This window comes from Mustela erminea, chromosome 5, assembly GCF_009829155.1.
Source record: "Mustela erminea isolate mMusErm1 chromosome 5, mMusErm1.Pri, whole genome shotgun sequence".
Lineage (NCBI taxonomy): Eukaryota > Metazoa > Chordata > Mammalia > Carnivora > Mustelidae > Mustela > Mustela erminea.
The window spans coordinates 53100625-53127526 of record NC_045618.1 but is presented as its reverse complement, the minus strand read 5'-3'; the positions used below and the strand labels follow the sequence as shown (position 1 = coordinate 53127526).

Below are 26902 nucleotides of genomic sequence, written 5' to 3'. Positions count from 1 at the left end.
AAAGGTTTATTATTTTTCATTATTCATGACCTACTTATACATCTTTAAATGATATTATTTTATTGAAAGAATAGATAGGTCTTTTGTCTCCTAATTCATAAATTTGTAACAGAATGGTCCCAGGGAAGTAGATCCTTAAGGATGGGATTTGGGAATTAGCTTGGTCTTGTGCTTGGAAATGGACTCAGCCAGAAATTATTGCCAACGTGAAATGGCATGCTAGTAAGCCCATTACCAGCAGGTAGTGGTCTTATGAATAATTGTGTTGATTGTATTGAAGTGCCAACTGAACAAGTGTGGCTGTTGTACTTGGCCATTCTGTTACTTAATGATAACATTAATTGCAGATAAGGAGCACAGTATGTGATGGATTCTTCTGAATACTTACAGAAAGAAATGACAAACTCAGATTTTTAGAAATTCATTTCAAGTTACAGTCCGAGAACCAGAAAAATGTTATGGCAGCTTTTAAATATCTTGCTTTTGTAGTTACAGATGTAATCTTGCTGAAATCAACCACAAAATTTAATTTTGTTGTTTGCAGAATTACAATTTAATTTGTGAAATTAAGGACATTGCTTTGTAAGAAGTGGAAACATATTTGGATTTAACATGCATAGAGCCTTCCAAACATCCAGAAATGTGTGTGATTTTTTTTTTTTTAATGCTGGCTTCCTAGGATTTGCTTGTAGATCAGAGTGGCTTATTTTTCAGAAGTTATGCTTCCATCCCCATGCCCTATGAACCTTCATATTTCATTGGATCTTTGTGTGGGTTGGGAGATGCTTTCAAGCTGGAGTCATTCCTCCTGAGTGAGTACAGCTCAGCACATAAAAAGCCTTCCTGTCCCCCAGGTTTATGATCTCAGGAGGGTTCTTCTTGGCTGGTTCCTTCTGTCAAATGTCTAGCTTCTCTGCTGTTTTGTTTATGGCTGCCAGTATCATGGAAATTCCAACACCTTTTTAATTGCTCTTCACCAAGATACCCATGTTTTTGAGAATGCCCTTCATTATGGAATTCTCCATATCAAGGTCCAAATGAAGTCAGTTATCTCAGATAGGGTTGCAGGGGGGATTTGTCTTCAAAGCCTTTCTCTCACCCAAAGAGAGCCTTTGTACCACTGCATAGGAGTTGGGGAAGAGGATATATATATATATATATATATATATATATATATATATATATATATAATTGTTTAAAAGATTTTATTTATTTGAGAGAGAAAGAGCCCACATAAGCAAGGGAAATAGCAAGCAGAGAGAGGGAGAAGCAGGCTCCCTACTGAGCAGGGAGCCCGACTTGGATTTCTATCTCAGGACTATGGGGTCATGTCCCAAGTGGAAGGCAGACACTTAACTGACTGAGCTACCCAGGTGCCCCAAAAGGATCTTAATTATAGTTTTCTTTGCTACTATTCCACATTCTTTTTTCCACATTTTTTTTTCTTTAGGCTAAGCATTTCTAAATTTTTAGAAGTGGTCCTCATATAATATGGTTCTGTTTCCTTACTCTCTTTGAATGGACTTTAGATTCTTGGTACGAAGTTTAATACTCTAAATATAATCTGACCAGCACAGAGCCATTAAAGATGAGAAGAGAAGGAAGGAAAAGAAAGGAGTAGAAGGATTGTGAATGAAGGTGTTGTCTGTCTTTCTGAATGACTATAACATTTATGATTAGAAAATAATCTTATAATCTGCCTTTTGCATTACTGTGTGGAACCAGGTCAGAGGAATGTGTCTGTTTCCTTTTGCCAAATATCACTTTCAGTATTACATTAAGAGAATTGTTTTGAGATTAACTTAATATAATAAGTAAACTATATTGTGGATTGTTTCATGGAGGCAGCTTTACATTTGTATATTTATTCACTTGAAGGTATACATTTTGTTTGTATAGTTAACAGACTTCGAATTTATAAGTATTACAGATTTATAATAAAGACCATATATAGATATAATCTTTATATAGATGTATTATATCTACATATATATATAATCTTTATTATAAAGCTATAATACACATACCATAAAATTCATCCATTTGTTGTGTTTTGCAGAAATTTTGATCATTTTGATATCTCATCAAACATCATACCAGTCTACTACATTGATGGGGTAATTCTGTTTAGACCCAGTGAAAGGAAAAAAATGCAAGTGGATTTTTTGTGGATGCTATAGACCTATCTGAGTAGATACTGGGAAATAAACCACCTTAGTAAAGTTTCAATGGGTCCAGCGGCTAGCATCCCACTGAGCTCTAGTAGTTATTAAATGCCTAAATTTGGGCTTCAAGTGATTGTGTGCTTTCTGCTATCCATCATCACAAACTGAATGCTGTTTTATTCTTTAAGGCACAAAATTAAGATGCAGAAACAACATGATATCATTATGTGGAAATGGCAAGAAGTTGGGCTTAGAAGGTCCAGAGGCCTAAGAAGTTACATCAGATTAGAGTAAAGTCCTTTAACAACTACTACTGTCTGATTTCCTTCTCTTATTAATTATACATCTTTGGCTACATGGGGCTTTCCCTAAAACCCATGGACTAAAAATTTAAAAATTTGGACCTGAATATACAGTTGGTTTTGTTTGATATAATTAGCAGCAACTAAAAGTGAAAGTCCACAGTTTTACTGCCTCAGTTTAGTGGAGTAATATGGTTAGGTATTTGTTAGCTATGGTAGTATTATGATTATGTCCCTGAAGGAGTGTGATGAGGAGAAATTCTCCCTTTGGGAAGAATTTCAAGCAGTACCTTTGGTTGTCAACTTTGTTTGACTAGAAGCATGGATATATATTTGTCCATGAATAGTTACTAATGGTGTGATTAGATAGTCAGGGCTTGTAATGAATAGAATTGGAAGTCTACTGACAGAGAATTCCTGGGGGAGAGTTCTGGTGATACATCTTTCAGAATGGGCACACATTTTGGAAATATAGACGTCCCATGTGAATATATACTTCTGGGCATCTACTAGAGAGGAAACTTTAGAAGTAAGGTAGACAAAAAACAAATTATGACCACATTAACCTCTTTATTCAGCCATCTCAGTGCTTGACAAATGAATTGCTATGCAAAATGACCAGGATTGGAGATCACTCATTGCTAAACAACCTGAAATTCCTTACAAAGCTTGATCTGGCTGTTAGTATGATTTACCCCTTTAATGTTGAGCAACTAAGTGACACAATTTACTGTGGGGATCCACCAATGTCCTGGTGGTAAGTTAATTTTATTGAGAGTGTTCCTGGGTGTCTCAGTCAGTTAAGCATCTGCCTTGGGCTCAGGTCATGATCCCAGGGTCCTGGGATCGAGTCCTGCATTGGGCTTCTTGCTCAGTAGGGAGCCTCCTTCTCCTTCTCCTTCTGCTGCTCACTGCTTATGCTCTCTCTCTGTCAAATAAATAACTTCTTTTAAAAAAAAAATGTATTGAGACATTTCCATTGTTGAAGAAGTACAATTTTGACTACTGAAATGAACATGTATTATGGGTATGAAGTTTTTTCCCAACCAAATATCACAGGCTACTCTACCAATATCATAGGCTACTATACCATCCATGGATTTAAAAATGCTTTATCACAATGGTGGTATTCTGAATAACACTGTATCTGATCAGGGAATTTATTTTATAACCAAACAGGTTCAGCAGTGGTCTCATGACCATGGAATGCACTGATATTAACACTTGTTCACTCACAAAAAAATGGTCTAATAGAATGGTAGAATGGTATACTGAAGACTTTATGGCTCTTTACGAAGATGAGATCTTTCTTCTCTGAATTTGGGTATCATACTGTAGATATGGTAGATCCTCTCACTGTTACACATAACAATTCACTCAAAAATTTTTGCTTCTCATCTCTATCACTCTAAGCTCTACTGTGTTGGAGGTCTTGGTGCCTAAGGAAGAAATGCTTCCACCAGAGTAGATAACATTTTCATTAAGTGGAAATTAAGACTCATTATTGGCCATTTGAGTTTGACGAGAGAGTATGCTTAACTACAAGTCCTCTAGATTAATGTCTGTGAAGCTGATTCTAATAGAAACCAGTCAGAATTAAGGAGATAAATACTAAACTTGGATAGCATGGAAGAAAGTGACTAAAACGTTTGAGTTGAGAGCATGTAGATCTTGGATTTTGTTATGGCAGATTATATTCTTAAGCCCTTCTACTTTTGCAATATTAGGAAATCAATAAAAATCATATTTAACACTCAGGTTTATCTAATAAGGATAGACAGAGAAAAAAGATTCTCAGTATTCTGAGCAGAAAAAAATAAAGACTGCTTAAAACATACAGTGGTGACAGTATAGTGAATGAATGGTGTACTCATGAGAATGAATTGAGGCTATAGGCCAAGATAGAGACAAGTAAGTGGTTGACTATTAATACTTTTCTACCATTTGTGTGTGGGCTTGTCTTTAGGAGATGTATCTCTCAGTCCCAGTTTATATTGCGTGGTCAAATTGATTGCAAATTATGCTATTTCCAATATATTGTTTATTTTGTTAGGTTAATAGAAATACTCTGGTATTCTTGACATATTTCACTCTTTCACTTTCTTTGTTGAAAATAATTTTCTATCATATTGGGTAGTGTTATTTATTAAATGAACAGTCTTGGAATTAAAATTGATCTTTGAATCCTGAGTGAAGAAAAAAACAAGGCTGTGTTATCTGAAGAACTTTAATTCACATATCTGAGTCTCATTTTCTTAGTCATACATTGGAAATAATAATAACATTTAAATTAATACATATAACACAAAGGTATAGAGTAGACTTTCAAGGATAAGTGCATTATTTTTGTCACTTTGTATTTTGTTTCCATGTTAAGAGAAAAAACCTGTGCATATATCAAATATTTATTTTATGACTTTTATTGTTGATTATTAGAAATGAATTTCAATCCACTTAATTTATAATTCTACAAGAAAGAAGGTAAATTTTAGTTGTAAGTGGAAACCTAGGAAATTTTTTAAATACAAAAGACTGTACTTCAGTATGCCATAATCAATACATGTTACAAGTTTTGAATGGAAAAATTGTCCTTTATATGTTCATTAAAATCTATTGTTTACTATATATTAACCCATGTATTAGGTACTGCCATTTTAGGAATTAATCAAGCAAAAGCATGGCTCTTGCCCTTGAGCTTACATTTCATGACTTTCACACAAATGGTTAATAACAGTGTAAGACATAATAAATATTGGTCCTTAAGACTAAGATAACCAAGGGAAATATTAGCTTTTACCATTTTTTATGGGTACTGAGTTAATGGAAATGAAACACAGAATGCCCTCCATTTCTATTCCCTACATATTTTCCACTTTCATTGCATTATCTCTATTTTTTTCTCCCACTCCTTCTTATTAGTATATGATTAGGAAGTTAAGTTAAAAAATAATTCAGTTGCCTCTTGACAAGAGGTTAGATAAAGTTTTAAGGGAAGAAGTCAATGTCAGAGGAATACTTCTCAAATGAAGTTAGGAGAAGGTTTATTAAGATACACTATCCATCAGGATGAGTGGATGGCTTTGTGCAATGAATTTTAGGTTCTCATTTAACATAGTTAAAGGCACAGGAAGGCTGATTAGATAATTCCCTCAGAAAGAAGGATCACTAATGTGGGGTTTTAGGAATATATTTTGGTGGTGGTCTACTGGTTGAGTAAATAAATGTGATTTTTAAAATTATACTAACCCTATTCCTGCTCTTGGAGACAGCCATAACATATAGAAATGAACTGAATTCCTAGATTTTCAACCTATTTTAAAATGTCAATGTATTTTCAATTTGAAGTGCTTACAGTAAGTTTTCTGGGCATTAAATATTTCCCTTGGAATCCATGTAGTAGTGTCTGAATCTTTTCATGGCATCTTTTATCTCTTTATTTCTCAGGGTATAAATAGCTGGGTTTAGGAGAGGTGTAATAACAGAGTAAAAGACAGCAAGAAATTTGTCCACCCAGGTGATGCTGAGTGGCCAGACATAGATGAAGATGCAAGGCCCAAATAAAAGCACCACCACTGTGATGTGAGCAGTACAGGTAGATAGTGCCTTAGATGCACCAGCTTTAGAGCTTTGGCGGATAGTAAGAAGAATATAGGTATAGGATATCAACAACAGAATAAAGCAGGTCATGGCCAGAACCCCACTGTCAGTGTTCATTAATATTCCCAAATTGTAGGAATCTATGCAGGCAAGCTTGATTACCAGGGGTATGTCACAGAAGAAGCTGTCAATTTCCCTGGGGCCACAGAAGGGCAATTGCACAATCACAGCCATTTGACTCATAGCATGCACAAAGCCAATGGTCCAGGAAGTCACCACCAGCCCAGTGCATTTTTGCAGGCTCATAATGGTTGAATAGTGCAGTGGCTTGCAGATGGCTACAAAGCGGTCATAGGCCATTACCACTAATAGCACCATCTCACCCCCTCCAACAAAATGTACATAGAGGATCTGGCACATACACCCTCCAAAGGAAATAGTCTTGTTCTCCCTAAGAAAGTCTGTGATCATCTTTGGAGTGGTGACTGAAGAAAGCCACATATCAACAAAGGACAGGTTGGCCAACAAGAAGTACATGGGGCAATGAAGATGGGGGTCAGTGATGATTAGGATCATAATGACAAGATTTCCAGATATGATAATCAGGTAAAGTATAAAAAATATTATTAAGAATAAGACCTGCATATTCCATGAGTGGCAAAGTCCCAGAAGCACAAATTCTGACACTGTAGACACATTTCCTTTATCCATTTTATTCAGTGTGTCCTCTAAAATAACCTAGAGAAAAGGATAGATTGTCAGTTACTGGCATGGGAAAGAGTACTTAATTTTTAGAATTCAGTTGGAAATTAATTTCATTGAAAGTTAAGTTTCACTGAAAATGAGAATTTATATCTGAGAGTGAAAATATAACTGGAAAGACAATTCTTGGCAAAATATTTATGCCACTATGCCTTTTAAAAGAAGCTAAATGTCTAAGATTGACTTTCCAAAAAGCAAAGTCTGAGATGGGATTTTCATGTAAATTATTTATTGAGAGGGTGCTCTTGTAAGAAGTGAGTGAGGAAAGCAGCACAGCTAAAGAAAATGCTAAAAAAAAAATAGTTATGGTGTCATCTGGAAATTAGCTTCAGTCCACCACTCCAGTAAAAAGCATCTGAGTGGGGTACTACCAATAACCATTACACGAAATAACTAAAATTTAAGTCATCTATTTAAGAAAATTATAGTGAGCAGGTATCAAATCCAGAGCAATTGACATGGTACGAAATTAGTTTCATTGTATTATGCATAATGATTCCTTCAAACCTCAGTTGAACCTCTTTTATAAAATATCATAAAACTATTTTATTACTATAAAATATGTGTTGGAACAATCTGTTGGAGAGAAGTTATAGAAAGCCTTATAATATCTTGGCATGATAATTCAAATGCAAAATGAGGCACATAATTTATTATTAACACCACAATGAAATGAAATGCATTTAGTGAACTAAATGTATTAGAAAAAAATTTGGAGAGTTGTCTGAGAAAGGGATTCACCAAAGAGGAAGATAACTCCGACTCAGAGTCTAACAGAAAATCTGAATGATAGCAAATATATAACCAAAATATAATAAATATTCAAATTTATCAATATAAGATATTTGTGTTCATTTACAGTTGACTTTTGAACGACACAGGTGTTATGAACAACCCAGGTGAACTGTGCGGGGGTTTTTTAATATGCTGATTTTTTTCAGTAGGTACAGTACTGTAAATATATTTTCTCTTATGACTTTTTAAATGTTTTCCTTGTTCTAGCTTCACTGTGATAATTCAATATATAATACATATACAAAGTATTTTTGTTGTCAGTAGTGCTTTTTGGTCAACAGTAGACTATTGTTAAATTTTGGATGATTCAAAAGTTGTACACAAATTTTTGACTCCATTTTTCAAGGGTCAGCTATGTATTCATGGATGCTAGGAAATCCCTAGGTTTTCAAATAATGCCATACAGGTTTGAAATATCTATGTGTCATTTCTAGGATGTAAATATATTGTAGACTTATGGAAATAAAGTACATCTTTGACTCTTAGCGCTGAGTGAGCACAAAGATAAAATTTGAGATCATCAGTTATATACCTCTAAATATAATATGTATTTATAATTTCTTTTTCAAAATATTTTATTTATTTATTTATTTGACAGACAGAGATCACAAGCAGGCAAAGAGGCAGGCAGAGACAGAGAGAGGGGGAAGCAGGCTCCCTGCTATGCAGAGAGCCCAATGTAGGGCTCTATCCCAGGATCCTGAGATCATGATCTGAGCTGAAGGCAGAGGCTTTAACACACTGAGCCAACCAGGCACCCCAATAAATATTTATAATTTCTTATTTTGTACAAATACTATGTAAGTATAATAATGACATTCTTTTTTTTTTTTTTTCAGCATGACATTATTCATTGTTTTTACACCACACCCAGTGCTCCATGCAATCCGTGCCCTCTATAATACCCACCACCTGGTACCCCGACCTCCCATCCCCCACCCCTTCAAAACCCTCAGATTGTTTTTCAGAGTCCATAGTCTCTCATGGTTTACCTCCCCTTCCAATTTCCTGCAACTCCCTTCTCCTCTCTAACTCCCCATGTCCTCCATGCTATTTATTATGCTCCACAAATAAGTGAAACCATATGATAATTGACTCTCTCTGCTTGACTTATTTCACTCAGCATAATCTCTTCCAGTCCCGTCCATGTTGCTACAAAAGTTGGGTGTTTATCCTTTCTGATGGAGGCATAATGCTCCACAGTGTATATGGACCACATCTTCCTTATCCATTTGTCCACTGAAGGGCATCTTTGTTCTTTCCACAGTTTGGTGACTGTGGCCATTGCTGCTATGAACATTGGGGTACAGATGGCCCTTCTTTTCACGACATTTGTGTCTTTGGGGTAAATACCCAGTAGTGCAATTGCAGGGTCATAGGGAAGCTCTATTTTTAAATTCTTGAGGAATCTCCACACTGTTCTGATATGAACAGACACTTCTCCAATGAAGACATACAAATGGCTATCAGACACATGAAAAAATGTTCATCATCACTAGCCATCAGGGAGATTCAAATTAATATTTTTTCTACATTAACAAGCACACTCTTAGCAGGTTATACAGATGCAAAAGAAGTTCAGACCTGCTACCTGCTTTCAGTAGCTTTGTATCTTTTTTACTTTTCACTTCTGCTTTTGTCTGAGAGGGGTTATTCACATTTTAAGAAACCATACATGAGGCAGTAGCACATTTTATTAAAGCACCTTTGAAATTCTTAACTTTAACTTGGAGAATTTTCATAAAGGAAGTAATGACAACCTTGGGATTATTAAAATTGAGAAATCAGGGAAAGGAGACAAATTGAGCTACTTTTGTAGGAGTATTAAATATGGCAACACATTTTTCATGGTCTTCTAGACTCAATGTTCATCCACTAAGATTTTTTAAACAATAATCATCATAAAACTGAGATTCTCAACATTTATGTTTTTACAAGAGAAACTTGGACTCAAATAATTTAATGAATTGCCTGAGATACACACTGGGTGAGGTGCACAAGGAGAAAGTCCAAGTTCCTTCTTCCAGCTTAAGATGCCTTCCTTTTCTTTCAGATTGTAGTTTTATCTTACTTCTCTAGTAACTGAATTATGTCATTTCTCACTGGATATATAACTGTTTTTACTTCTTTTTTTTTAATTTTTTTTAAAAGATTTTATTTATTTGACAGGCAGAGATCACAAGTAGGCAAAGAGGCAGGCAGAGAGGAGGAAGCAGCCTCCCTGCCGAGCAGAGAGCCCGATGTGGGACCTGATTCCAGGACCCCGGGATCATGACCTGAGCTGAAGGCAGAGACTTTAACTCACTGAGCCACCCAGGCTCCCCAACTGTTTTTACTTCTATCTCTATGTTAAAAGTTATCTTAGCATATAATACTCTAACCTATATGATAAAACTTAATTCTCTTAAATGGCAAGATCCACTTGAGCCAAGATAAGTGGAAGTTGCTAATATCAAGTAGCCATTAAAGAACAGAGATCTAAAGCAGACCTGAGAACATCTCTGTGGGGTTGCATGATGGTGGTCTGTACACCTTTGTTAAAGGAACCATAGAAGCTCCCATAGGAATAGGATGGGAGGAAAAAAACTGTATTACCCTCTTTATTTTTTTTAAAGAATTTATTTATTTATTTATTTATTTATTTGACAGACAGAAATCACAAGTAGGCAGAGAGGCAGGCAGAGAGAGAGAGGAGGAAGCAGGCTCCCTGCTGAGCAGAGATCCCAATGCAGGACTTGATCCCAGAACCCTGAGATCATGACCTGAGTCGAAGGCAGAGGCTTAACCCATTGAGCCACCCAGGCACCCCTGTATTACCCTCTTTAAAGGTCAGGAGTTAAACAAGCCACACTCAAGATGTCATGGGTGAGCATGGGCAATACAGATACATACAGATTTTTTAAAAATTAAAGAAGAGAGTCACAGGGAACACGAGATAGCTTACCAAATATGAATTTTTTTCTAAGACTAAATTGCTTTTTCCTCTTCTCTTCTGATGTATGCTTGAGATGACATCCACAGTTGGGTGGAGACAGTATCTGTAGAAGCACTTTCTCTCAGCCTGACATATATTCATCACTAGAGGAATCCCTTGGGTGAAATTTTCCTATTCTGTATCCTGGGTAAGACAAAAATTATGAAAATAATTTCTGTTGGACATCTCTTGGGAATGACCTTTCCATATTCTAGAAATCAGAACAAGGAGATAAGAAAAATCACATATAAAGCAGCTATGCATTAAACATTAGTGAAGTTTTAAATTTTTATCATTTAACATATAAGTACCAAGAAGATGTCTTCTGCAATCTTATTCTCTAACTAGATTTATGTCATCAAATTCAGTTAAGGTTTTAGTGCTAGTTGCAAGGGAAGTCATATCTTGACTAGTGCGTTCTATAACCACCATCATGGGTGGCTACAAGACGAGTAGATCTCTGTACCCACTGGCCAAATCTTTAGGTTAATTTAGAGGCCTTAAGTGGGTTCAGCCATGTATACTGTACAGACAGTGTCAACACCACATCACTCTCTAAAGGCTGTATCCTTCAGGCAGCTTCTGGGAGCAGGGTAGGCAAGTAGAATGCACATTCCAAGGACAGTGTAGGTGGTGAGAAACCTCCAGTTGCCCCGGTCCAGCTCATGGGTGAACTGATGGTCACATCCTCTTTATGACCTTCCCCTCCAGTTTGCTGATTATATTTTTAAAAAATTATTTCTCATGGTTTGTCTCCCTCCCAATCCCATCTTGTTTAATTTATTCTTCTCCTACCCACTTAAGCCCCCATGTAAACCTGGTGATTCACAGACCTGTACCCCTGGGGATAAAAACATATGTTTATAAAAAATAAAAAATTAAAAAATAATAATAATAAAAAAAAATTATTTCTCCTTGCAACTCTTTCAGTTTTTGCTTTTAAGTCTGATATCAGGGACATAAATAATTAAATCATTACTACTTCCTGGTTAATTGATTTCTTTCTCAATATGAAATTGCTTTTTTTAAAAGATTTGAGAAAGAGAACACATGCAAGAGCCTAAGTGGGGGAGGGGCAAAAGGAGAGAGGGAGAAGCAGATTCCCCGCTGAGCAGGGGGCCTGGGTGGCAGGGGGAGGTAGCCTCAATCCCAGGATTCTGGGATCTCGACCTGAGCCTACAGGAGACACTGAACTGACTGAGCCACCCAAGCACCCCATGAAATGACATTCTTATCCCTGGTATTATTCTTTGCTCTGAAATGTACTTTGATATTAAAATGGCCTCTGATGAAATCTTTTGATCTGTGTTCATATGATATATCTTTTTTCTATATTTTTCTGTCCTTTATTTTTTTTTAATTTTTTTAAATAGCCTTTTCCTTTAGAATAGTTTTAGATTTACACCAAAATTTAGTGGAACATACAAAGAGTTTTCATATACCTCCTGAGCACTCCCCATATGCACAACTTCCCTCATGGTCAACATTTGATACCACAGTGATACATCTTTCCAATCAGTGAACCCACACTGACATATCACTATCACTCAAAATCCATTGTTTATATTAGGATTCACTTTTGATGTTGTATACACTATAGGTTATTACAAATATATAATAACATGTATTCACCATTGTAATGTCATACAGAATAGTTCCACTGCCCTGAAATCATATGTGCTCTGCCTATTTACTTTCCCCTCTTTCTTAATCCCTGGCAACTACTAATTTTTTTTTTCTTCAGTGTTCCAGAATTCATTTTTTATGTACCACACCCAGTGCTCCATGCAATATATATCCTCCCTAATACCCACTACCAGGCTTACCCAACCCCTCTCTCACGTCCCCTCCAAAACCCTCAGTTTGTTTCTCAGAATCCACAGTCTCTCATCTTTCATCCCCACCTCCAATTTCCCCAACTCACTTTTCCGCTCCATCTCCCCATGTCCTCCATGTTATTCCTTTGCTCCACAAATAAGTGAAACCATATGATAATTGACTCTTTCTGCTTGACTTATTTCACTTAGCATAATCTCTTCTAGTCCCGTCCATGTTGATACAAATGTTGGGTATTCGTCCTTTCTGATGGAGGCTTAATACTCCATAGTATATGAGGACCACATCTTCTTTATCCTTTCATCTGTTGAAGGGCATCTTGGTTCTTTCCACAGTATGGCAACTGTGACCATTGCTGCTATGATCATTGGGGTACAGATGGCCCTTCTTTTCACTACATCTGTATCTTTGAGGTAAATACCCAATAGTGAAATCCCTGGCAACTACTAATTTTATGGATTGCATAGTTTGACCTTTTCCAGAATGGCATATAGTTGGAATCATACAACATACATTGGGTTTTTTCCCTTAGTAATATACATTTCAGTTTCTTACATGTCTTTTTGTAGCTTATTTCTTTTTAGCACTGAATAATATTTCATTGTCTGGACATACAATGGTCTATTTACCCATTCACCTTCTGAAGGAGATCTTCAGTATGGAGGTTTTTGTTCCAATGTATTTGGGTAAATGCTAAGCAGCACAGTTGGTGGACTGAATTGTAAGTGTTTATTTAGTTTTGTAAGCAACTGCCAATTGTCTTCCAAAGTAGGTGTACCATTTTGGATTCCCATCAGGATTAGAGTCCCTGTTGCCCCATATCCTTGCCAACATTTGATGTTATCAATGTTTTAGATTTAGTAATCCCAATAAGTTTATAGTGGATCTCATTTTAATTTTTAATTCTTTGATGATACATGATGCTGAGCATCTTTTCACATGCTTATTTGTCATCTGCATATATTCTTTTTAAAAAATATTTTACTTATGACAAAGAGATAGCAAGAGAGGGAACACAAGCACAGGGCAGCTGGAGAGGGAGAAGAAGGCTCCCTGCTGAGAAAGGAGCCCGTATGGGGCTCGATCTCAGGACCCTGGGATCATAACCTGAGCCAAGAGTACACGCTTAACTGACTGAGCCACCCAGGCACCCCTATATTCTTTAGTGAGGTTTTTAATCAGGTGTCTTGATGACTTTTTTTTTTTAATGAGGTTGTTTCTTTGTTGTTGAGTTTAAAGAGATCTTTGAGTATACTAGATAGCAACACTTTATCAGATAGGTCTCTTGTAAATATTTTTTCCCAGAGTGGCTTTTCTTCTCATTCTCTTGGCATTGTCATTTGCAGAGAAAATGTTCTAAATTTTCACGCAGTACAGCTTGTCAGTTATTTCTTTCATGGATTGTGCCTTCGGTGGTGTATTTTAAAAGCCACTGCCACATACAAGGTCATCTAGACTTTTTCCTATGTTATCTTCTAGGAGATTTATATTTTTCACTTCACAAAATGTCTGTGATCCTTTTGGGTTAAATTTTGTGAAAAGTGTAAGGTGTATGTTGGTTTCTCTTTTTCTTTTCTTTTCTTTTCTTTTCTTTTCTTTTCTTTTCTTTTTTCTTTTTCTCCCTTCTTCTTCTTCTTCTTCTTCTTCTTCTTCTTCTTCTTCTTCTTCTTCTTCTTCTTCTTCTTCTTCTCCTCCTCCTCCTCCTCCTCCTCCTCCTCCTTCTTCTTCTTCTTCTTCTTCTCTCTCTCTCTCTCTCTCTCTCTCTCTCTATATATATATATATATATATATATATATATTTTATTTTTTGGCACATGGATGTCCAGTTGCTCAAGTAGCATTTGTGGAAAAGACTCTCTTTGCTCCCCTGCATTACTTTTGCTCCTTTCAAAGATCAGTTGCCTAAATTTATGTGAGTCTATTTCTGGACCTTCTATCTCATCCCATTGATATATGTCAATACCACTTTATCTTAGTTACTGTAGCTTTATAGTTAAGTTCTGAATGTGAGTAGTGTTTGTTCTTTGACTTCGTTCTCTTCCTTCATCCTCACAGATTTAACCTATCTATGACTTTACATTTAAAATGTGTTTCTGGTCTGTAGTATATAGTTGAATGTGCATTGGTAAGAAGTGTTGGTCTATAGTTTGTTTGTTTGTTTGTTTATTTATTTATTTTTATGCTGTCTTTGTCTGGCTTTGGTATCAGGGTAAAATTGCCCTCATAGAATGAGTTGTAAAATGTTTCCTCTTTCTCCATTTCTTGGAAGAGTTTTAGAGGAATTGGTACTATTTCTTTAAAAATTTGGCAGAATTTACCAATGAAGCCATCATCAGAGCCTGGAGTTTTCCTTTGGGAAATTTAAAAAAATACTAACAATGTCTATTTCTTATATGTTTCTTTAGATTTTCTATTATTGTATATTTTTAGGCATTTGTCCCTTTCATATGAGTTATCTAATTTGTTGGTACATAGTTTTCCAGAGTATTCCTTTAAAATATATATATATTTTTAATTTTTTAGGATCATTAGAGATGTTTCCACTGTGACCCAATCATTTCAAATAGTAGGCCACAGACATAGATTTTTTGCATTGCTCTCCAAATAAAATCACCTTCCTCAGGCAGGGCTTCCATGTTTTTCTTTCCTGCAATGCTCACCTGGGCATATCTCCACACCATGGGCATATCTCCACAGTGTGGAGCCAGAGCCAAGTTGGGGAGATGGGAGCCATCAGTTATCATGGCCAGCCTTAGTACCATCTGGGATATAATCTCTTTGTCTCAGTTCTGGAGCTTAGAAGGATAATGGGAGCTGCTTTTCCTTATGGGATGCAGCACCTATGTAGCAGAGAACTTTGACAGTAGAGATGGGAGAAATAGGTGCAGAATCTGGCTTAATGTCAGAGACTTCCTCTGTTATTACTGAGATTCTTGAATAAATATTTCTCAATTTGTTGTATGCCATCTGGGTATTTTCCTTAGACTTGAAAAAGTTTAAGGGTTTTATTTTGTTTTGGGTACTTTTGTCTGAAAACTTTTTCCAGTTTTATTGCTGTTTCTCTTGGAAGATGATTTTCAAATCCTATTTTATTCCTTTTTATTGCTCAACATATGGATATGTCACAGTTTGCTTATCCATTTATGTTTTTACAGATGTTGGTGATTATGAATTGAGCTTCTATCAACATTTGCAAAGTCTTTGTGTAGAATAGAGGCAATATAATATTGTTGAACCTTAAACAAAGCAGGGATTAAGGGTGCTAACCCCTTGCATAGTCAAAAATCCATGTATAACTTTCAGTCTTCTAAAAACCAACAACTAGTAGCCTAGTGTTGACTGGAAGCCTTACCAATAACATAAAATGTTGATTAGCATGTATCATGTATGTTTTGTGCATTATATACTATATTCTTACAATAAAGTAAGCTAAACACAAGAAAATGCCATAAGGAAGAGAACATATATTTATAGTAACATACTTTATTTTTCAAAAGAAATTGGCATATAGGTGGGCCCAGGCAGTTCAAAGCCATGTTGTTCAAGGGTCAGCTGTAATCAGTACATTTTAATGTGAATGTGCCAAATAGCAGTGTCTGCAGAGTCTGGGATTCTCACTAGGACCCCAGATCTTCACGTGCAGTTTCTTAGAGTTAGACTCATTTTCCTGTTACACAAATAGAACTTCAAAGTTGTTCTCACCTCTTGGCCAGTGCTCTTCAATTCATTATACTATGAGCAAAGCTTGTCTAAAAAAGTTAGAAAATATGTAAAACCTTTGTGCTTCCTAGGCCATTTTTCCTGTCTTTCTCTATCTTTTCCCTGTTCTTAGTATCTACCCCCCATCAGGCCACCATTTCTGCAAGGGTTTGACCTCAGCTGGTTGTCATAGAAGAGAATAATTAAACTCATTCATGGTATGATACACATGACTGAAAACAAGCAGGTATGTTACCATTTGTATTTTTGTATATTTAAATAATGAATTTATTAAAAGCAAATGGTTTTATCACTAAAAGAATGAAAAAATATAGTGTAATTTCAGGTCCTGTGACAAGCTATACTGAGTGAAGATTTTGGGCAAGGGACTCTTTCAGGTCCCACTGAACACATCAGCAAATATGTCTACATTTGTGTGTGTGTGCATGTATGTTTTGTTTTGTTTCATTTTGAAGAAGATAAAGGCAAGGTGCCTGGGTGGTTCAGTGAGTTAAAGCCTCTGCCTTTGGCTCAGGTCATGATCCCAGGGTCCTGGGATCGAGCCCTGCCTCGGGCTCTCTGCTCAGCAGGGAGCCTGCTTCACCCCCCCGCCGCCCCCCTGCCTGCCTCTCTGCCTACTTGTGGTTTCTGTCTGTCAAATAAATAAATAAATAAAATCTTTAAAAAAAAGAAAAGATAAAGCCTACTTTTATTGATCCATCAACAGATAGACCTGTGATTTGGAAGGGACAGCAACATTAATATAATACTCATCATTAACACAACTGAAACACAAAGGGGTCTGATATGTCTTTACAGTGACATGATGCCTTAATAAGTTGGGGAAATAGACTAATCACTAACTGCTTTCTCATTTCATGTTCTTCATGAACTCTTCTCCTTTTTTGATGGACACCTTCAGCTCAGAAATGACTTCGAGTATCATCTTCTCTGGGAAAGGAAAGTGGTATTGATGCCTAGATTCTTTTTGATGCCCTTTTTCCCCAGCAGTAATGGTGTGGAGAAATAGGGGCACTCCATTTCTTGGGACTTATAAACATTTGACAACTCCTTCCTTTCTATTCATTGCATCCACAAGGGAGAAGACATATTGGGCTCCAGCATACACCACAGACGGTGTGGTAGAGCCTGCTGCATCTGTGGCCTTTACTACCCTGGTGCTGGCCTCCTGGATCCTCCCAATGACAGCTGTCAGCTGGTCCTGGGAAAGGTCCATTTGTAGAGTGGTTGGGGGATGATGGTTTCTCAGCATGGCCACCAGTGACATGAACAATGACTGGAATTGGATCCAAAACCCTTCAGTTCTATAATTAGTGTTGGTTTTGATAATTCCCAGGGTTGTCACCCCAAAGATTTTTTGGGGGTTGTATGTTCCATGTTTCTTGAAAATGCTGTTGTGATTGGGATGGTGGAGTTAATCATATTTAAAGTGGTGCAGCTCATGGTCTCAGGGCAATGCTGGGCACAGACAGTAGTCAGGGTAGCCACAACTGTGGCATTGGTCTGGAACAGATATCCTATGTCATGCCTGGTTTTCTCAAGACTCCTACTGGAATAACTACCACATCACAATCTTTCAGGCAGTCTGACAACTGCTTAGGTTCAAGGTAGCCTTTCATAGTTGCTTTGATCTCAATGTGGCTTTGATCTGTGGCTACTCAGGTAAATGAGCAACACTGTAGACATTCAGGAGGCTTACCAAGGGTATGTTTTGGGGAGAAGTGAAAGGGCCTGCCCTATTCCTCCAAAAGTCCTAGCACAACTACTTTACACACTGTTCTTGGCCCAGGTGCTGAAGCTGCTGTGGGAGCAGTGCAGGCAGGCCAGGCAAGGGCACAAACCTGCAGGTGAAGGAGCTGGTGGTAGGCAGGTGATACCAGTGACTGCCACACTGCACATGGCCTCATGGCTCCACTCCACAATAGAACATAAGGAAATAATCTCTGAGAAATTTGGAATTTATCAGAAATATATTTTGAGACAGTTTTACCATTGTATAATAGACTTACCTATTATAAACATTGTCTTGTTCTCAACTTGACATCATTAAAGCTAAATAAAACATTTGATTATTGTCATGTTATTCATATTATTAGTTTTCATTGAGTGAATACACAGGGTTATTTTCCTATTTCTTTTTGTCTCTGTAACCACATTTGCTGCCACTACCTTAAATTTCTTCCCCATGATTTCAAGTTTTTTTTTTTTTTTTTTTTTTTTTGGTAATCATTAAATTCTGGTTTTTGTGATTGTGGTTATATGATATGTAAGTTGGAGAAAATTGTCTAAAGATAGCTATTGATCTTCTTTGTTGTCAAAACTCTACTTGTGTCTACATTAGATTTGTTGAAAACATAAAACACAACTTCTTGGGGTACCTGGGTGGCTCAGTTAAGCGCCTTTGATTTAAGCTCTGGTCATGATCTCAGGATCCTGAGAGCAAGCCCTGTCTTGGGCTTTGCACTTAGTGGGAAGTCTGCTTCAGAATTCTCTCTCCCCATCTGCCCTTCCCCTGCCCTCCTCTCTCCCTCAAACAAACAAACAAACAAACAAAACTTCTTATAGCCACTTTTTTTTTAAATTTCATGTGTCAATGCATGTTTTATAAAGAGGACTAATGACAAGTTGTGAATGAATCTATTCAAATTCACAGCTACAGAAACTCCACTGAACTGTGTCTTATCAGTGGGAATTAGTAGTGATGTGATGATATCCAAATGTTGTTACATTAGTTTCCTGGAGAATGGTAACATGCAAAATGTAATTTATTATTTAATATCATATTGTAAATTCAGTTTACTCTTAAGGAAACCATGGGTGTATCCTGAATTTGGTAACTTTTTTTTTTTTTTCTTTGAGTCAGGGACATAGATTCTGAAACTGAGAAATTTTGGAGTGAGAAGATGGAAATAAATTTTAATGATATTAGGAGCCTTAAAAGTATCTATGAAAACTCATTTTGGAGGCACAAGAAAAATGAGTGTACTGTGGTGGTATATCCATAGATACTGAAACTCAGAGTTACTGTGTTCTTAGGAAGCACCACGTGTAAGTGCTGACTCAGACCTTAAAATTCTTGAGGAGACAGAGAACCAACCTTGGGTGCACAGTAAGTGCCAAAACATTCTGACTATACAGAAAAATATGGTAGACTTTCTGGAGATTTGCTTTATTTTCCCTTTCAACCAATGCCATTCTTATACCCAAATGAAGCATATATATGATATATCTTAAATACAGGTGAATTTTTTTAAGGTTTTATTGGTTTATTTGTCATAGAGAGAGAAAGTGAGCAAGCACAAGCAGGGGGGAGCAGCAGGCAGAGAGAGAAGCAGGCTCCCCGCCGCGCAGGGAGCCAGATGTGGGACTTGATTTCAGGACCTGAGGATCATGACCTGAGCCAAAGGCAGACACTTAGACTGAGCCACCCAGGCATCCCTAAGAGTGAATTTTTAATGGACAATTTTAATAATTATTTGGAATTGTATAAAATATCTAATGCCATTAATTTATTTTGTTGTTGTTGTTGGTACTAGATTTAAAATATCCTTGAAGGTCTGACTTTTTTAAGTCTTATATACTCTGTATCATATCAATAACAGTTTTTAAAAGATCTAAAGTTTCCTTTAAAAATTAAATTTTAATCTAACTATTCTCTCTTGAATTCACAAAATCATGACAGAATTTTTTCATGGCTGTCTTCATTTCTTTGTTTCACAGTGTAGATAATTAGATTCAAGATGGGGTAACAGTGGTGTAAAATACAGCAAGGAACTTATCCTCAGAGTGGTTGCTGAAGAGACAGATACAGGTGAAGATACATGGGCCAAGAAAGAGAATTACCACTGTGATATGATCAAAGTGGAATGAGCTTTGGATTTCTGGTAGAAGAGTCACTCTTAGTGGTTATGAGGAACAGACTGGAGGAGATAAGCAAACTCATGAACCGGCTCAGAGATTATCCCACTGCTGGCAACAATGATAATCTGTAGGTATCTATGCAGGCAAGCTTAGTAAACAGAGGGAGATCACAGGAAATGCTGTCCACCACATTGGGACCACAGAAAGGCAAATTCACAACAGAGTATCTAAAGCCCTAAATGAAGACCTAAGAATCATGAGGTCACTACCAGCAGAACATTCACCTTCCTGTTCATGATGGTTGTGCAATGTAGGAGTTTACAAATAGCCACATATCTCTCATGTGCTATGAAGACCAAAAGTTCCATTTCAGTTCTACCCAGTAAGTGAAGGAGAAAGATCCAGCAAAGGGAGTGGACTTATTTTATTATTTAAATGAAAAAAAAAAGCAAGTTACAATGCACTTTGCATAGTATAATCTTACTTTGTAGACATTAAGTGTAATTAGAAATATTTACATATAGAATTATTATAAAATAAAATAAAATATAAATAAATAAAAATATAAATATAAATAAATAAAATATAATATAATAATAATTAACACAGATTTTTGGTTGACACATTTTTTTGTATGTGTCCCATATTACCTGTCTATACTCCCTTACCCTAACTGGTGGTCATAGAGGATCTACTTCAAGTGTGGCTGTGCACAATGACTTCCTTTCTGAAGAGTCTTCATTCTGCCAACTTGCATGTGCACTTCAAAACAAGTATCTGTGGCAACTCAAAATCATTAAAAAATGCTTTTTATAATCCACTACTTTATTTTTTTTAATTTTTTTCCATTTTATTTTATTTTATTTATTTTCAGTGTTCCAGTATTCATTTTCTTATGCACCACATCCAGTGCTCCATGCAATACGTGCCCTCCATAATACCCACTACCAGGTTCACCCAACCCCCATCCTCCTCCCCTCCAAAACCTTCAGTTTGTTTCTCAGAGCCCACAGTCTCTCATCTTTCGTCTTCCCCTCCAATTTCCCCCAACTCATTTCTCTGCTCCATCTCCCCATGTCCTCTGTGTTATTCCTAATGTTCCACAAGTAAGTGAAACCATATGATAATTGACGCTCTCTGCTTGAATTATTTCACTCAGCATAATCTCTTCTAGCCCCGTCCGTGTTGATAAAAAGCTGGGTTGGGTATTCATCCTTTCTGATGGAGGCATAATACTCCATAGTATATATGGACCATATCTTTTTTTATCCATTCGTCTGTCGAAGGGCATCTTGGTTCTCTATCCACAGTTTGGCGACTGTGGCCATTGCTGCTATGAACATTGGGGTACAGATGGCCCTTCTTTTTACTGCATCAGTATCTTTGGGGTAAATATTCAGTAGTGTAATTGCAGCGTCACAGGGTAGCTCTATTTTTAATTTCTTAAGGAATCTCCACACTGTTTTCCAAAGTGGCTGCACCAACTTGCGTTTCCACCAACAGGGTAAGAGGATTCCCCTTTCTTCACATCCTCTCCAACACATGTTTACTGTCTTGTTAATTCTGGCCATTCTTTTTTAAGATTTATTTATTTATTTGACAGAGATAGAGAGATCACAAATAGGCAGAGAGGCAGGCAGAGAGGGGAAGCAGGGCTTGAACCCAGGACCCCAAGCTCATGAGCTGAGCCAAGGGCAGAGGTGTAACCCACTGAACCACCCAGGCTCCCCAGATTTGGCCATTATAATTGGTGTAAGGTGGTATCTCAGTGTGGGTTTGATTTGATTCTCCCTGATGGCTAATGATGATGAACATTTTTTCATGTGTCTGTTAGACACTTGTATGTCTTCTTTGGAGAAGTGTCTGTTTATGTCTTCTGCCCATTTTTTGACATGATTATTCATTTTTTGTGTGTTGAGTTTGAGGAGTTCTTTATATCTTGGATATCAGCCCTTTGTCTGTAGTGTCATTTGTGAATATCTCCTCCCATTCCATGGGTTGCCTCTTTGTTGACTGTTCCTTTGCTGTGCAGAAGCTTTTGATCTTGATGAAGTCCCAAAAGTTTATTTTTGTTTTTGTTTTTTGTTTGTTTGTTTGTTTTTAATTTATTTTTTTATTTTCAGCGTAACAATATTCATTATTTTTACACCACACCCAGTGCTCCATGCAATCCGTGCCCTCTATAATACCCACCACCTGGTACCCCGACCTCCCACCCCCCCCCCCCGTCCCTTCAAAACCCTCAGATTGTTTTTCAGAGTCCATAGTCTCTCATGGTTTACCTCCCCTTCCAATTTCCCCCAACTCCCTTCTCCACTCTAACTCCCCATGTCCTCCATGCTATTTGTTATGCTCCACAAATAAGCAAAACCATATGATAATTGACTCTGTCTGCTTGACTTATTTTTTTTTGCCTTTGGAGACATATCTTGAAAGAAGTTGCTGTGGCTGATGTCGAATGTATAATCCACTTCTTTAAAATACAAATTTTTTTCTCTGATATAATGTGATTGTGAAACCCTAACTAGTATTTTAATTAAGATTCCACCTAAAACAGCTCAGTATACCCATATTTTCATGCCTCACTCTATTATATTCTTACACATCAGGATTTCTCACAACATTTGGGGCTGAATAATTGTTGGTTACAGGGGCTGTCTTTTACATTGTAAGGTACTTAATACTATCCCTAGTCTCTACTTGCTAGTTACCTGCAGCTCCTCTTCACTGTGGCTACCAAAAATGTCTCCAGAGATTGCCAAATATCCCATGGGAGACAGATTGTCTCTGCTTTATTGTTTTCACTTTCAATCATAAGTCTGTTACCTTAGATCTTGGTCACATTTCTCTAGTTAGATCTACATGCATTCTGCAGCTCACAGATAAGGAGTAATTTCAATTTTAAAGTCTTTTTCTTATTATCATGTTCAATTAGCCAGCATATAGTATATCATTAGTTTTTGATGTAGTGTTCAACAATTCACTAGTTGCATATAACACCCAGTCTTCATCACCGCATGTGCCCTCCTTAATATCCATTACCCAGTTACCTATCCGCCACCCTCCTCCCTTCTGTGTCAAGTTTTAATATTTAAGAAATATACTGCATAAGCCTATAGCTACTGTAGATATTGATTCCTCTGTTGGATCTGGGCAAAGTCAATTGAATACCTTTTGGAAAGTATTCACCATTCTTTATCCCATTAATAATATCTGTGATCCATGGGAAGAGGTCAAAAGAGCAACATGAACATGTATTTGGAAGAAGTCGATTCCAACCCTCATGGATGACTTTGAGGGGTTTAAGATTTCAGTGGGGGAAGTAACTATAGATATTATACAAATAGCAAAAGAAATAGAATTATAAGAGGGGTCTTAAAAAGTGAATTAATTGCTACAATCTTAATAAAACATTAGCAGGTGAGGTGTTGCTTCTTTTAGATGAGCAAAGAAAGTGGTTTCTTTAGATAAGGATCCACCCCTGGTAAAGATCTACTTTATCTACTGTGTATTCCTGATAAAGATCTACATAACCTATTGTGAAGGTTATGGAAATGACAACAAAGGATTTATAATATTACATAAACTTGGTTGATAAAGCAGCAGAGTTGGGAAGAATTGACTCCAATTTTCAAAGAAGTCTTCTTATGGGTAAAATGCTATCAAACAGAATTGTATGCTATGGAGAATTTGATAATGAAAGAATCAGTTGATGTAGCAAACTTCACTATTGTATTTTTTTAAGGAATTGTAACAGCCACCCCAGCCTTCAGCAACTACCACCTTGATCAGTCAGCAGCCATCAACATGCAGGCAGGACTGCCCACCAGCAAAAATATTAAAACTTGCTGAAAGCTCAGATAATGGTTATTATTTTTTTAGCAGTGGTTTTTTTAAACTAAGGTATAGACATTGTTTTCTTTAGACACAATTCTGTTGCACACTGAATAGTCTGTAATATAAACATAGCTTTTATATGCACTGGGAAACAAAATTCTTGTGACTCTATTATAATATTTGCTTATTTTAGTCATCTGGAACCATACCTCAGGATCTCTAAGATAATCTTATATGTGTTCTCTAGTGTATTGTTTTTAAATGTAGGAATTAATATTTTATTTCTGAATTCATAGTTTCCAAAGAAGGAACTAACACTTACCAGTGTTCAGGATTCCTCAATCCCTTTCCTTACTAGAACTTCTCCACTCCCAGTAACTCTCCCTTTCTGCCTCCCACCAAGCTCACCCAACTATAAATATTATATGCCCACTTATTGACTCCCATTGTTTTCCTCTTTAGATAAACGGTAAGGTCTAATTTCTTTTCCTTACTTCGACCTAGCCAGTCTTACCAGAGCCCCATTTCTTTTGTTTCCTAGCCCAAGATATAATGAACAGAAATTAAGTAATGAAATTTTGCTCTTCCCATTAGTGAGAGGAATGGACAGGGCTGTTGAGCAGATCACACACACAAAAACGGAAGCCCATGCTTAGAGAAGTAGAGGTAATTATGGGTGAGGTCCCTGGAATACAGCTGATCTCAAGTGATCTCATTGCTGGTGTTTATGCATGTTCTAACAGTAGTTCAGGAAAGGTCTGTATTTCTTGTCTAGCACATTCTTATATTTTCTAAGCTCTTCTTTATTCTTTCCAGTGTCATAAAAAATAGTCCAAGATCAGCAATGGTAGCATTTTTTTTTTTTTTATTGGAGCTGGTAGAACTGAAGCAACCGCACTAAAACAAAACCCCACATACCTGTTGGATAGAAAATACTTAGATTTTCTTAAATTAACATGGGTTATTGAGAGTTGGCTATATGTTTTAATAGTTTAATTTAGATGCAGGTGCACTTTTTGCAAAGCCTTCTAGAAAGGATGTTGTCAGAAAATTTATCTCCGTATCAAGAAGTAAATGCATCTGCATATATGAATCCACTTGACATTCTCACTTCTATTTGTCATTAATGCCTGTATCAAATAATAGATTCTCAGTAGATTTTTTCCAACAGGCCAAGCTGGAATTACCCAGCTTCTGTGTACCCTCATGGTATCTACTTGCCTTTTTAATAGTGATGTAGTTATTTTTATATATTTCTGTCTCACAAGATTATGAATTTTTAAAATTTATTTATTGTCCTCTTAGGACCTAGCACAGTGCCTGGCAGAAAAATCTTGTGACAATAAATGCAGTCATTTATTGGGGTTCTGCTATTTGTCAGATTACATTTTTAGGAACTTCACATAAATCATCTCACTTAATTTTCATAGCTCTGAGTGCAATTTTCTTTCTGGCTTATTATCCAGAATATAAAACATCTCTCTTAATTTTCATAACTCTAAGTGAAATTTTCTTCCTGTCTTATTATCCATAACCTATGACATGTTTTCCCAAACCTGAGATTGTGCCTTTCACTGCTGATTGTAACAAACTCAGTTAACATTTGCTATTTTGTGTGAGCTTAACAGGCAAATGTATTGACTGTATTATGTTTGCAACATCTCCTTTGCCTACCAGTCCAGAAGCAGTTATAGGGAGTGTGTTCAGATGGGAAAATATCTAGATGGCCAGGAGTTCTGAATTCATAGTGCTTTAAGAAGGAACAGATCGCTAAGATGTATCAGTGCAGGGACTTCCTAATTCAGTTTCTGTTAATATTCGGTAGTGTCTAGTAAGTTTTGGGAATACTCAATAGGTGATTCTAATACGGAATTCTGTCTGGAAGAGGATAAACACACAAAAAGTGTTTTGTGGTGGTTTTGTCTTTTAGAATCAATAACAGCTTGAAAGGACGGATAAAGTTCCACCCACTATAGAGATTAAAGAGATTTTTAGATCTAGTGGTTTTTTTTTTTTTTTTCTTCTCTTGTCTTCAGGTGGCTGTGAGACCATTAACTTTTTTAAAAATGTTGGTTGTAAAATAATCATATTAAATAAATTTTGTTGCTGCTGGTACCAGCAAAATGAATGACTGTTTCCAGCCTTCTTATTTATAAGACTCATTTTCAGCCTATACCTTGGCAATGAGTAACTTTGGGAAATGAATATTTTTTTTGAAAGTGATTGGAAGCTAGATTTTTTAAAATTTTTTCAATTTATTTATTTTCAGAAAAACAGTATTCATTATTTTTTCACCACACCCAGTGCTCCATGCAATCCGTGCCCTCTATAATACCCACCACCTGGTACCCCAACCTCCCACCCCCCGCCACTTTAAACCCCTCAGATTTTTTTTCAGAGTCCATAGTCTCCCATGGTTCACCTCCCCTTCCAATTTCTCCCAACTCCCTTCTCCTCTCTAACACCCCTTGTCCTCCATGATATTTGTTATGGGAAATGAATCTTTTAAAAAAAATCTTTTATTGGCAAGTCACTGTTATTCTAGTGGGATTACCAAAATGTGAAGGTATTCAAAACTTTTAAGAAGCCACAGGGGCACGTGGGTGGCACAGTTGGTTAAGCATCTGCATTTGGCTCAGGTCACAATCCCAGGTTCTGGCATGGAATAAAGACCCATGTCTAGCTCCCTGCTCAGTGGGGAGTCTGCTTTTCCCTCTACCTTCTCCCCTCCCTGCCCATGCCGTGGTCCCTCTTTCTCAAATAAATAAATAAGTGAAATCTTAAAAAAACAAAAAGAAGCCACAAACCCTAGAAGTCTCTACATATAAATCATTTGCAATGAGGAACTACAGAACACTCAGGAAAGAAATTGAAGAAGACGCAAAAAGATGGAAGACCATTCCATGCTCTTGGATCAGAAGAATAAACATTGCTAAAATGTCTATACTGCCTAGAGCAATCTATACTTTTAATGCCATTCTGATCAAAATTCCCCCAGTATTTTTCAAAGGGCTGGAGCAAATAATCCTAAAATTTGTATGGAACCAGAAGAG

The 26902-nt window shown here is 36.7% G+C and overlaps 1 protein-coding gene and 1 pseudogene across 1 annotated transcript; both read right to left on the bottom strand.

Moving 5' to 3' along the window:
- Positions 1-1264: 1264 nt before the first annotated feature.
- Positions 1265-6775, bottom strand: LOC116589952 (olfactory receptor 4K14-like). The gene is made up of 2 exons (XM_032341683.1): positions 5856-6775; positions 1265-1375 (listed from the first exon to the last, which is right to left on the bottom strand). Exons 1-2 carry the CDS (start codon positions 6773-6775, stop codon positions 1366-1368), a joined length of 930 nt encoding a protein of 309 aa, XP_032197574.1. The 3' UTR covers positions 1265-1365.
- Positions 6776-17001: 10226 nt separating this feature from the next.
- LOC116590113 lies at positions 17002-18050 on the bottom strand (annotated as a pseudogene).
- Positions 18051-26902: the final 8852 nt, after the last annotated feature.